Source organism: Erigeron canadensis, chromosome 9, assembly GCF_010389155.1.
Source record: "Erigeron canadensis isolate Cc75 chromosome 9, C_canadensis_v1, whole genome shotgun sequence".
In the NCBI taxonomy this organism is placed as follows: Eukaryota; Viridiplantae; Streptophyta; class Magnoliopsida; order Asterales; family Asteraceae; genus Erigeron; species Erigeron canadensis.
In genome coordinates this window covers 23,534,242-23,548,193 of record NC_057769.1, presented here as the reverse complement: position 1 = coordinate 23,548,193, position 13,952 = coordinate 23,534,242, and the positions used below count along the sequence as shown (strand labels likewise).

General features: G+C 35.3%; 3 protein-coding genes across 8 annotated transcripts; all 3 read right to left on the bottom strand.

The window, feature by feature from the left end:
• Positions 1-432: 432 nt before the first annotated feature.
• Positions 433-2,093, bottom strand: LOC122583367. The gene is made up of 3 exons (XM_043755781.1): positions 1,265-2,093; positions 747-1,195; positions 433-693 (listed from the first exon to the last, which is right to left on the bottom strand). Exons 1-3 carry the CDS (start codon positions 2,091-2,093, stop codon positions 433-435), a joined length of 1,539 nt encoding a protein of 512 aa, XP_043611716.1.
• A 2,653-nt stretch (positions 2,094-4,746) lies between these two features.
• LOC122582595 lies at positions 4,747-5,761 on the bottom strand. The gene has a single exon (XM_043755007.1). It carries the CDS (start codon positions 5,644-5,646, stop codon positions 4,879-4,881), a length of 768 nt encoding a protein of 255 aa, XP_043610942.1. The 5' UTR covers positions 5,647-5,761; the 3' UTR covers positions 4,747-4,878.
• Positions 5,762-7,820: 2,059 nt separating this feature from the next.
• On the bottom strand, positions 7,821-12,886 carry LOC122582923. 6 transcript variants are annotated; one of them, XR_006321287.1, is made up of 4 exons: positions 12,620-12,876; positions 8,326-8,433; positions 8,075-8,235; positions 7,821-7,957 (listed from the first exon to the last, which is right to left on the bottom strand). XR_006321287.1 is itself a non-coding variant. In XM_043755352.1 (3 exons), exons 1-3 carry the CDS (start codon positions 12,754-12,756, stop codon positions 8,160-8,162), a joined length of 324 nt encoding a protein of 107 aa, XP_043611287.1. In that variant the 5' UTR covers positions 12,757-12,875; the 3' UTR covers positions 7,964-8,159. The 6 variants fall into 6 exon arrangements, 2 of the variants coding, with proteins under 2 accessions (XP_043611287.1, XP_043611288.1); XR_006321285.1 differs by lacking the exon at positions 7,821-7,957 and adding an exon at positions 9,088-9,237 and having other exon boundaries at positions 7,964-8,235; positions 8,326-8,436; positions 12,620-12,886; XR_006321284.1 differs by lacking the exon at positions 7,821-7,957 and adding an exon at positions 9,088-9,237 and having other exon boundaries at positions 7,964-8,235; positions 12,620-12,886.
• Positions 12,887-13,952: the final 1,066 nt, after the last annotated feature.

The following is a 13,952-nucleotide window of genomic DNA, read 5'->3' as shown; positions in this document are numbered from 1 at the left end:
CAAGAATAAAGTCACTTGATAGTGACTTGTCTTCTAATTAACCAACCACCTTTACATGCGTGTAAGGCTTTTAACAAAAGACAAATGGATTGTCCGGGTAAAGGAATGTAAAGGCATAAAGTCAATTTCTCGTAATCAGTGTTCAGACTTGTAAGGTCTAGAACACTGAAGTGATCTCCGGTCATGAGATCTGGTAAAACTGCCAGTGAGCTCCGCCATTTGTCAGACTTCTTTCTCCAGACTTCAGTCTTCGACTTCAATGAGAATGTTCTTCAGTGAAAAGATCTTGACTGGAGTGAAGTCCAGTGAACCAATCTGGTGGAATCCAGATTCCTGTACAAGTAAATGGTTCACTGGTCTTCACATAATTTCTGGACAAATCTTCAGAGCGCTCCATTAGTCACGTCTGGAGCGAGTCCAGTAAATCTGGACCTAACATTTTCCTATCAACACATAAATATCATCATCCTCCTCCAACTCATCCTCAAACTGAGAACGAGTCAATAGGGTGCCAGTGGGTTTGGTGGCTACAACCTTAGGTTTACTAGGCAACAAAGTGATCTTCACATTATTAAACAGGAAACTATAAGTATTTTTTCGCCCAATATGTTCTACATCACAATCATACTCCCAAGGTCTACCCAACAACAAATGACATGCATCCATGGGAACTACGTCGCACCATACATCATCCTTATATGTTTACCAATAGAAAAAGGAACAAGAGAACGTTTAGATACTATTACCTCGCCTCCTTTCTTAAGCCACTGAAGCTTGTATGGCTTAGGGTGGTTTTCTGTTTTCAAGGCCAACTTCTTGACAGCCTCGTCGGAAACCAAGTTGTCACAACTTCCTGGATCAACAACAAAGGAGCAAACCTTCCCCAACACGGTACATGTTGAATGGAAGATGTTATGTTTAAGCCAGTCATCTTCATTAGCCTTTGGTGTATAGCACGATCTTCTAACCACCAAATTCACTCCCACATCTCCAGCCACCTCTTCTTCATCACATTCGGGCTCTTCATCAAACACTGGGGCCTCTTCATAGTCTCCATTGGCCTCCTCATCATCTCCCCCGTCATCCGGATCAACAAACAAGTGTCTCTTGCCAGGCTTTTTGCATTCTGACTGACGGTGACCAGATTCACCACAATTAAAGCATTTCAAGCCGCTAGAACTTGCCCCTTTTGAAACTGTACCAGAGGTTCCTCCAACCTATTTTGCTTGGTTAGGGACAAAATGAGATGTCGTGGGGCCCGAACCTGAACTTCCCCCCGTCATGGCAGAAGATGAACCACCAACCCGTCGGTTTTGTTTCTCATATGCTAGGGCACGTTGATGTGCTTCAGAAAGTTTTACAGGATCAAACATGTTAACAAATTCCATAATCTGGACCCTCAACCCTCCAATGTAACGAGAGACAAGCTGTTCTTCTGTCTCTTGAATATCATTTCTTGCAATTAACTGATAGAATTCAGTAGTGTAATCTTCAACAGATTTAGAACCCTGTTTCAGATTCTGCAACCACTGGTACATTAAACGTTGATAATTATGAGGAATAAAGTCGGCTCTCATACACTTCTTCATCTTCTCCCAGGTTCTGACTTTTGACTTTCCAACCCTCATTCGTGTAAGTTTCAATTGTTGCCACCAAGCAGATGCCCTGCCACAAAGCCTAGTAGCAATTAGTGAAACTTTCTTGTCTTCTGGAACCCCCTTGAATTCGAAAACTTCTTCAACAACAGCAAGCCAATAAATGAAAATTTCTGGGCTCAAAGTATCACCATCAAACTCAGGAATAGTGGTCCTTATTCCAAACTCCCAACGGTTGTTATTACCCCGTTGATTTGGCTGTGGATCTTCATCAGAAAATGAACAGTCACTACCACCACCAAACAGATTTTCATCCTCTTCTTCATGATAATTACGATTATGACGCCCTCTTTGATTCATCAAGGCATTCATCTGATTAATCAAATCATCAGCAAATTGATCCAACTGCTCCTCCAATCGCCCCTTCAATCTTTTTGTAATTCGCTCCTCCAGATCCTGCTCATGGACATCATTAACATTTCTTCTCCTGGGAGGCATATCGACCAGTAATTTAGGCTCTGATACCAATTGACGCAGACAGAAATAAAGGATAAATAATTGATTCTGTTGATTCTAAGAATACCCAGAAACAATCCTTCTAAAGTTTGTTGATTCAAAAGAGAATACCGAAAGTTAGGAATTTCACACAAACACACATGTGTTGGAAAAAAATGAAAATTTGATTTATGTTAAACTGATCATTTTCCCATGTTCTGATACATATAAATAGAGCTGCAAATTTCGAATGAGCCTCAAAACATAAGTGGGCCGAAAGTTATAACAAAAAGAAAATCTGAAGAACCCGAAAAAACATATAAAAATGTCCAAAACTCATTAAAAAAAGGCCATTTTGGGACTCGAAGGTCGACCAAACCGCCTTTGGCTGTATGCAACTTGATACGTCTCGTTTATGCGGTCGCTGTGACTGGTCATACGCCCAAAACGGAGCTCTGTAGCTCAAGTTATGCCCATTTTAGTGAATGTCTCTTTTTGTTTTGACTTTCTAAGTATAAAAGAGCCTGATTATCACTACCTGAGCTTGGGCCTGCATCACTTTCTACTTTCCATTATTTTATTTTATTTAGCTTTCAGCAAAGGACATAAAATTCCCAAAATTTGTAACATTAAAATTTTGGACAATGGTAACATTAAAAAACTTGGCGATTAACTATACATGATAGCACAATGACATATGTATTGTGATTGGGTTAGCGTATTTTTCAACTGAAAATAGAAAGATATGAAAAAAACAATTTAAGAAATTAATAAAATCACTAAATAATTATACAAAAAAATTTGTTTTAAATGCATGAGTTTTGATATTTATAGTATTTCCTTTACATAAGCTTCTTGTTGGTTCTTTTGTAATTCTTGCATTAAAGTTTTTTTGTTGGGCATGCACGCCAGTTCAATATTTGATAAACGAAGATCTCGTTCCTTATATTGTGAAATATAACAAACACTCCAAAATTTGTGATAGAGCAATACTAATGTCCATTATTGAGCAAACGACTTAGTTGGGTTCAGAAGGGGACATAAAAAAAAGTTCTCAAAATTTGTTGATGCTGATAAGGAGATTCGAACGATTTATAAGAGTATCAAGTTTCGATAATGGTAACATTTACGAAACTTGCATTCAACTTATAAACTCCTGGAGGATACATGTCAGCACACTCGCATATGTATTGTGATTGCAACTAGCGTCAACAAAAATACCCTGGAAACTGTTTTAGATAGTATTGCCAAGGGAATCTTTCTGACCACAAGGAAGAAAATTTTGGTGCTCTTGGGAGCGTATAGCTTTGGGATGATGTTTATAAAAAGCGTGTGTTGTTTAGAAAGTCTCTCGAAGATCCTGAATTTGCTAGACTAACAAGAAGAGAGATAATTAATTCATTCATCGAATTGGCCAAACCCACACAGCAGAACCGCTAGCTATTAGACGCTATCTATTAGAGAACGTGACATGCCCGAGTTGTTCTTTCTGTTATGGACTTGCCATCCTTGATTCTTTTCATCTTCATCTTCTGATCGTCTCAGACTTTCTTTGCGGTTTGGGTTTGTGTCGCCGTTAGGGTTTGTGCTTTTATCGCCGCTCTCCATTCTAACAACTTAAAGGTTAAACATTATAGTATCAAACACATAAACCGAAGATTAACTCATTATCCCCAAAGCCAATGATGTTGGTGGCCCATTGGTAAGGTCTTTGACCTTAGGTTAACCACCGGGTTGAAGTCTTACTTTTAATATCTATAGGGGTGGAATATTGGATGGTTTTTCGAGAGTCTTAGGCTCCGTCCCATGTATACGTGTAATTTAAGAGTAAAAGTAGATTAGCTTGCCGTTCAAAAAAATAAATTCATTACCCCCAAAGAGAGTCGATCACATAGCTTGTTTTGGGTATTGGTTGTCCTAGTTAGCATTCTTGTAACCTCACATGCACATGTTACATTGTAAATAATGTGGTATTTCAGTGACACTACTTGTACTAAACAGTTGGGTGTTATAAAATTTACAGGTAGATACGCTTTACCAAAAGATCACGCCAAAGCTACGCATTTTGATCTTGGGCATGTTTTCATCCAACCCAATCTGTACCTGTAATCCATAACCACAACACGATGCTACCCAAAAAACAGAGTGCAACATTATTCTTGTTTCATTTTGTTATTATTCGATACACATTATGTTGATTGTGCATGTTCTGTAGACATGAACTACTGCTAATGAATGATCCGTTTCTACGAAAAATCTTAATTCAATCTGATTTATCCATCATTTTGGGGTCTTAATTTTTTCATATTGCATAGCAGCAGCCTCACCTTTCGGGAGCAAATGAAAGAATATACAGAAAAGAACAACTCAAACAAAACTATTCTATGTTTGGAATTGCTTATTGCTTGCCTTTGAGGCATATAAGCAAATCCCAAATAGTGTTTTGAAAACTGCTTCAGAAACAAGCAGTTTCAAATATGTTTAGGCACACAAAGCAATTTAAATTAAGCAACCAAAGCACCTGGTGTGAAACAAATTTGGTTAAGAAACTTGAAACAGTAATTAAGGTAAGCATAAACATATTAAGAAAGCAACAAGTGCCTTAATCGCATACGCAACGAAAGATTTATCATGATATTGTCTCGAACACAAAACAAAAACCCGAATCAAATTTATTATAGAAAACTATGGTGTTCAAATTCAACTATAGTACCGAGGATTCTTTCTATGAAATATTATCATCTGAAAGACTGCAATTTTATATGCCAAAAACTTTAAAGACAATCTATCAATACAAGGCAATAACAAGCAATCCAAGAGAAGCAACACCAATACACAAATACGAAACCACATTCAACCGTGCAAAGAACACATTCAAATTCTTAGCAACTTGCAATGTAAGAGTCAGAATCTGCAACCTGCCTTGCTCCTCCATTTTCCTAAAGAATGTTATGGGTTTCAACGACCTTCTCAACATAAATGACAGAGAAAAAGGCAACCCGAAAGCCAAACAGCTCTGCACAGACACTTCTGGGATCGGATTCGACGTAGTCACATACGAAATCCAAGCTCCTAAACCCAACTGAAACAACCCCAAAAGAGCTAAACTTTTACTAACTGTGAAAACTGTCTTAGACATTTCATCGAGCACTTGGCGGGTTTCGTTAGCAAGTGCAGAAACATCACGTTCAACAGTTGGACCTGTGATTTCTTGATGCTTAAAATCTTCAAGGGTTTTCTTGGGTTTCTCATTTGGTTCCTGGGTTTCTTCAGGATTAGGTTGGGGAGTGTTGGTTGATAAGAATCTTGGGGTTTCATAAAAATTAGGGGTTTTGAAATTAGGGTTTAAAGTGATGATCGATTTAAGTAAAGTGTGATTTGGGGAGATGGGTATTGTTGGAAATGATGATTGGTGATTAAAAGTTGTGACATTTGAGATAAATTTATGGGAATGATTAGGGTTTAAGAAAGTGGGATGATAGAGTGAAAACAGAGCAGATGAAGATTTAGGGTTTAAGAACTTGGATGCCAGTCTGCGAGAGATTGTTGATGCCATCGTTGTTTTGTGCGAGTTGGAATTTTCTTTGGCTGGTGGAGATATAGAAAATTAGGGATCGTTGAATTGTATATTTTCTCGGACCAACTTCTTTTAATAATAAAATTAGTTTTTCAGAAACCAATTATAATAAGCTTATGGGCAAAGCTTATTTTACGAGAAACAACCATTTCTTACAGAATATTTTGAAAGAAATAGAATTCGCCAAAAAGCTATAATTTAAATTAATGAAATTTGACCAAATATCTTATCTTTTTTAAAGATTTACATGACCGATAGATTGAAATTTCTTCTCTTACCCCAAAAATAGAAATCTCATCAAATTAATGAAATTCTTTGGTCTTTAAACAATAATAAAAAAAAATAATAATTGAATAAGATCTCCTTGTCCATGTATACCCGAATCCTTCAACCAGGCTAGTATCTAAATGAATCTCAACCATTTAATAATCTCCTGATTAATTCAAGTTTGCTTTTGGCATGACTCGAACTCAGGATATCCCTTGAGAAGTGACGGCTGGTGACCACTAGGCGATTACCAAAATACATTAAGAAATAAAATTTTATTCTAATTTCATCAAAATCCGTGAATCAAATGCTACTGTTTAATACCACATAATGTAGTCCTCTATCCTGTTGATGTAATTTCTTTGAAAGAAAATTAATTAAAAACGTGGGAAAATTTATTTTGTAATCATAAATAAAATAATTTTTGTGCCTAAAAAAGCTCATAATGGCTCTCATTGTTAGCAAGTGATGGTCCCAACACGTCATGATTTCAACATGGACCACTACACCCATCAATGTTGTAACTATATCTGAGTATTATATTAGGTATTTATAACTGAATATAGTTGTGATTGATGGTATTATAATCTTTTTTTTTTATGGGTTGATGTAAATCATTAGACCCCTAATTTTGTCCTTTTTTTATTAGTTTAGATTAGATATCTTCTTGTTCAAACTGTATCACGATTATCTGTGTTTTGCCAATATTGGTCTGTAAATTCATATTTCCAACCCAGAAAAGCTTGTGAATAACACTACACACATTTTACAAAAAACTTATAACATTATATTTTCTTTTATCATTTATTTGAAGTCGTAAAACTCAAATAGGTTTCGAGTGGAAAACTTTATCAAATATGACGAGCACTTTTTTACGATCATCACCCAAGTCCTTGTTAAGTATCTCCAAGGACAGATTGTTTCAAAACTATCATATTCTCTGATAGAGATGCGATATGCATTAATTTTGTGAACCATTTCAGAACACATTTTATTGATCGCAGTAAGGATGCCAAATGCACGAACCGCCCTGTATCCAGCACATGATGCCACATAGTTGAGCAAGTGTCGACGCATCTTTAAAATATCAGTACAGTAGCCATAGCGGGATAAATGATCTCACAAGTGCATGGGAATGCATTAGTCCATATACCTTATGTTGTTAATAACGGTGGTACATCGGTTACCGGTCCCTCATCAAAATACCGGTCAAAATAACGGTTCTGTTAATATCGGTGGTATTTACCAATATTTTGATTTGTAATCTTGGTTATAACACTGATAATAACGGTTCTTTCATTTCTTTTCCTTTTTATGACACAAAACTAATAAATAGTCCAACCCAAATTGATGATACCAAAGCTATAAAAAATATCCCGCCTGGAAATTGGACTCGAAATTGGTGATGGTCATTGGTCAACGGCCAAACTCTTGATTTCAACGTAGTTGTCTTCCAACTTTCCTAACTGCAATACAAAATTTCCATTTTAACCCTCAAAATCATTTGTTAATTTTGGCTAATATATTTATTTAACTTTGAGCATTTTTGTAAACATAAAAAAAATTTATTATTTTTATAATTACCGACCGTTATACCACGGTTATATCACCACTATAACGGATATCTCAAATATCGGTCCTCGGTCCGAGACCGTTATAACCGATATTTTATACCGACATTTTCAATTCACGTGATCGTTTATAGCGGTCCTTTAACATCTGCTTAGTCTTACAAAAGGAGTAACTTCAACCTATTTGACTAAAAATGTATAAGTTTTGGGTCATATAAGATTCGTTTCCTTTTAAAAAAAAAGGTTAAAAGGAAACATGTTTTATGGGGGGAAGACCGGAAAAGTAGCCAAAGACCTAACAAATGCTTACAACTTTTATTTAGAAATTTGGATCATTCTTATTAGCTTTTTGTCCAGATTTACTAACTGAGAATATTGGTTTTAGGTATTCATCGAATTGACTTGACCCGTCTTGACACGCCCTAATATTGTGCCCGTATTTAACAATCTGTCTAATAAATCAAAAATGAACATAATAATACAAATAAACGTTTATGTACAAAATGAGTCTAATATTGGCGCATTGGTATAAGAGAGAAATATTCAGACAATTCTGCAAAAATCATTACCATTGCAAGTATGGACATGGCCTCTCGATTTCCAGCTGTGGCGCACACACAAAGGAGGTCATGAGGGTGACGATGCTTTGTGTAGTCATCTGTAAAACTGGTGTAAGTTGACTATACTTAGGATATGCACTCGTCCAGCCATTCTCTGAATCTGCTTGCATCTGCACATAATTCTCAGTGAGATAACTAAGAACGCTCCAAGTAGCATCATTAAGAAGCATATAAGAAATAAGTTGGTTGTGAATACTTACGTTACTGCAAATCTTGTCAGGTCTCTGGCGCCATCAGTGAATATTGCTAACAATACGATGATAAGATCCAGAAGGTCAAGGGGTAAGTCATGCAAATGCGCCATCTTCCTGCTTTGGATCGGAAATCCATAATAAAAATGACAAAACGTTATAAATAAAAATCAATACTTTTAATCACAAATAGATGATGACAGACATACTTGAATTTTCCTCAAAACATAAAATTAGTAAATGGAATCGAAAGTAACAGGCTTTGAAGTTAAATTTCTCTACAGTTCATTCAAGAAAATCCCCTAATATATTTTTCAACGAAATTGAAATCTTACAAAGACCTCTGAACAGCACAAAACAATCTTAAATATTTGAAGGATTACCATTTAAGCATAGTAAAATAAGCTTCCTAACAAATCTAAAGATGACCTAATAAATATGGTGCATATTTAGGAACTCGAAAATCATAAATTTACTTGACGAAACTGTAACAGCTTCATATATATTACTGTTTGTGTTTACTTCAAGGAAAAAATTTCCTACTCAGAAGTCACACCTCCTATATATTTACCTTTCTCTGACTCAGAGCAAAATGACAGACAATTTATGATCCTATTAGATGCAAACCACATTGACTTAAAAAAGCATTACTCTCTATAGAGTTAAAAGAATACACGAAACCAATGGTGACATTACCAAGTCATCAATACAAGTTAATGCCACACCGACTAAATTTAATTATATAAGAAAAACAAGGAGCAAAAATTATACCCTCTTGTGGGCACAGAGGTTCACCCACGACGACTTCTTTACCCAAAAAGAGGTTCACTCACGACGACTTTGGCCTCTGGGCTACCAGTAGAGCTGGTGGTCACCTCGGGATTATTCGGCTTACAAAGCGGGTTGGATACCTCAGTTAAGCTAAAAAAAAACAAAGAGGTTACATGCATCAGACATCAACAAACCCACTTGAACTATGAATAATCCTTTTAAGCACAAATCACACTGACTTAAAGAGGCATTATCTCTACCTATTACAACATATATATGAAACTAATGGCATAACCAAGTCTTTCATAACGCAAAGCCACGAAACCAGGTAGTTACTATACTTATACATATAGAAAAAAACAAAGACGTTACATATGCCAGACAGTAATTGATGAGTTGCATAAAATATACACCACTGAGACTGTGATTTGTCAATTTTTAATTGGCGACGTATTATTTATCGGCGAGTCCACCTATCCAGTTTCCAAGAAAAGTATGATCAGGTTTCCAGGATGTCAATGATAGTATCTATAAACAATTGTACATAAATTGTGACAAGAAATAACTCTTGTACATTGTGGAGACTCATGCTCAAATCCACTAGCAGCAACGTTCTGTGTTCATAGAAGATTTACCCGGTTTATTTGAAGGGGCCACATTGCATAAATACCGTGGATTAGTAATGAAGAATAGGTGAGGAATAGGTTATAACACATTTTAAATATATACTCTTCAAATACATATTCATCATATGACATAATGAAGAATCAGATCAAAGATAAATTGTAGGCAATCACAAAGTGACACTAACGCAAAGACTTGATATAAGTTCGAAATTCAACTACATGATATTATGAATCAAAGTATATATATATATATAGGTTCTAGGTATATATATATATACATAGGTTCTAGGTAAAGTAAAACAAGTATTAATGTAAAACAAATAAAACAATAGGTTTCTCTTCACTGAAAATTACCGTACATCATAAAAATCATCGTCCATCAATATATATATATATATATGTATGTTGCGTGAATCTTCGTGCATCCGTTTTACCATGATCTAAAGGTCAAGATTTTGTCCTATTTGTTTTACTTTAATACTTGTTTTACAATAACCAACCCCTATATATATATAGTTACGCTATATGGAACATCCGATTGTAACTTGATGATGGGCATACAAGAGTTATTCTTCAATCAGTTCGAGTCTACTAAAGATTGTTGATCCATGGGTAAAATTAGAAAAACAAAAAGCAAAAAAGAATGAGCCACACAGGTCAACAGCCTCTAGCGCGTACATTCATAACCTTGCATCGACTTTCTCAAAATATATATCAGACTACTTTTGTAATAATATTTCTGTAACAATATCTCACACACTAACAAAAAAAAAAGTTACTGGCAAGGTGACTCATTTTCACCCATCACTCGCCTGCCCATTTTGAAACTCAGATATAATTTGAGCAATTTATAAAGTGTATGAAAACTATTGTAACTGAAGAAGTCAAAGCATCAAAAGTTCTACAAAGTACAGCCATAATCAGAAAAAACAGATCCGTAATGTTAAATTTAACCAACAGAAAACAAAGTAAATGCATGGTGTAAAAATAGAAATAGGTAAATAAAAGTAAATGATAGCCCAATAGCATGTTGAGTTTCCCAAAAGTTGAGAAGACAGGATAAAAAGCATTCGGGTTTTCCAACTATGTCATTGATAACGTTGACTTCTCCCGACAGTTACAAGGGAGCAGAACTAACCAATCGAATGTTGAAATACTTGAAAGTGTATCTGAATAAACTCAACTGGCAAGATGGCAACTTATTTGACAAAGTTAATAATTGTATGGAAAAATTAAAAGCTGTTGATCCATTTTTTGATAGAGACCCTATTAACAACCAATTAAGAGAAATTAAGTACTTATGCTTACAGACTATAATGGAGATGTTAGAAATGATGAATAGTTACTCTTTTAAAAACCAAAGGTCATTAAGTTTAAAGAAGTACAAATAATGCTTACAGCTTACTTCCATAAGGTTGTGATGGGAAGAAGTCACAAAAACAGAAAGAAGAATGTGTGATGAACACGGTACAGGTTAGGGTCCTGCTGTGCCAATCACTTGATGTTTCTAGGTGAAAGGGCAGACATACTTACAACCAATTGGCAAATAGAAAGTAATCAGACATTCAAATCAAGATTTAAGTGTAATGACTAGGTCAGTAGGTTGTCTAGTGGATATCAGGATATGCTTAATACCGCTGCAACAAGACACAAGGCCCCAAGAGATTCATCTCAAGGTTCTTCAATGAGACTGAGAGGTGGTAGGATGATGTTTGTAAAGCTAGTCAAAAAGACTTTTGAAATGTAAAGATGGTAGGGGAGGCGAACACTATTCTAATAGCACTTTTGCCAAAAATGCAGACACCATTAAAGGTATCTGATTTCGTACCTATTGCATGTTGCAATGTATTGTATACATGTAGTAGTAAAGAGACAACTACCATATAAAGTATTATTATGAAAACATAAGTGCTTTTCTTCCTGGTAGATTATGACAGAGATTTAATCACTCGAGAATTAATCAAAGGGTATGACTTAAAGGGGTACTCCTGGCCCATTTAGAATAAAATAGGAATCGTAACAAGAAATAATATGTGTATCCTTGACATTTGATAATCTGCTCTTTAGAACTATTTCATTTCGTGGATAAATGATTAAACAAACTTTTCGTTGCATGCTGAACAAAGGGGTCAATAGCAAAAACCAAGTTGAATTAAAGACCGATTGAAAGAAGTATTTGGTAAACTTCAATTCCTAGTACTTGACAGAAACGGACAGAATAGAAGAAAAGTGACTGAATAATAACAATCAAAGATGAGAACATTAGAAACAGAAAAGCTCAACGACCAAGACATTAACAAGATCAGATAGCATAAACAGATAACATAACAGAACTACCAACAGATAAGTCTATGATCTGTTCACATACAATTCTGAATCATGCAGTACACCTTGTTTCGAGATCCCCGTTCGTTCATAAATAAAAAATGCATAAACAGGCAACAAATGCTAAGCAACTGATCCTCTAAAGCAGCAACCATTCGTAATTATCGAATGAGTGCAAGAAACATGTAAAAGGTCAACCTTTTATTATCAAAGCCACAAGAGATATCACCCAACTACCCAAGAGAAATCAGCACCACCGCCATTCTCACATAGTAATGGTTTCTCAAATTTATATGTTACACTATTTCTACTGATCTTTGTTGCACACATATCATCGGGTATAGTTTGAAACAATATATGTATATATACACACACACACACACAGAAACTTGATTTCATGTAGAATTTATAAAGCATTTCCCTGCACTTGAACATAAGGGACTAACAGAGTCAAAATTGAGCACATAATATCAGAGCCAACACATAAAACTTGATTGTTTTCATACAGTCCAACACAAGGTATAAAAGCATTACTGGGAAAAAAAGAAAAAGGACAAAAAAACGAAAGTCTTAACTGGTACCTCGTATGCCAAATATCTTCAACATTGGTGGCAGATAGCTTGGAGCGACCCGGTACCATCTTTAAGATCCAATTCTTCATCTGCCACAGGCTCCTCATGAACTTTAAGTCTTGGATAATCATTTTCATCATCCACATCGATCTCAGGCTTGGGCTCCCGGGTAATTCTAACCATGTTTAACCGTGAACCGAACCGTTTTAAAAACCAAAAAAAACCAAACCGGATTTGAATTTAGTTTTTGGTTTGGTTTGTAACCGAAACCGAATTGTATAATTGGTTTTGGTTTGGTTATGGGTATATGATAACAAATTTGGTTAAACCGAATACCTTATCTTATTATTATGTATTTCAATAATTATTTAACATTTATCTATTTTATATGGATCATTATTAATATACTTCTTACATTAGATGTTTTATTTGTTTACTATATTCATTTTTTGTAAAAATTTGAAAAGATTTGATGGAAAAATAATGAAGAACTTGAATATCAAATATTGAAATTTTTTAATGATGATAATAAAAAAGAATTTATTTGTTCTGGTACTTTCTAAGACTAGTTTTTTTTTGAATGATTATGTTACTTATTTATCCATTTCGTGTTTGAAGTTTAAATTTACTACTTTGGTGAAAAATTGGAATTACAAACCTATTTTGGTTAAATTTAGCTTAGACAAAATGATGAATTTGTATTTTTCATATTTGGTCTTTTTGGTTTTAATCCGAAACCGAACCGAATTTTAATTTGGTTTACGGTATGGATTTCTATTTTGAATTAGGTTTTGGTTCGGTTTTGGTTTTGAAAAAGAAAAATAAAAAAACCGAAAAACCCGAACCAAATAAACCGAATAACCGAAACCGATGAACACCCCTACTGATTCCTAAAGCATCCGCATCGAGGTCACTTAAATCATACACATCCCTCTTGGGCTCCCCGGTAATTCTGATTCCTGAATCTTTCACATCCCACTTAGGCTTGAGGTCCCTGAGAATTTCGAGTCCTAAATCATCCCACATGGTTCTCATCCTTGGAGTCCCGGAGAATTTCGAACCCTAAAATGCACTCAGGCTTTTGCTCCTCACGATCTTTGAGTGCTGAAACATCCAATTCTGCCACGGGCTCCTGATGAACTTTACCTCCGGGAACATCCAATTCTCCCTCGTCTCCTGACGAACTTGAAAGTAGAAGCAGTTTCCTTTTTCTATTGAGATCATTGATATCTTCAACCTCGATCGGAGGAATATAAACAACAATAGTACAATACGAATTAAAAAACCCTAATTTCTTTCTATGTTTTCCCAAACCAACACTCCCCTTTACATCGTGTTTCTT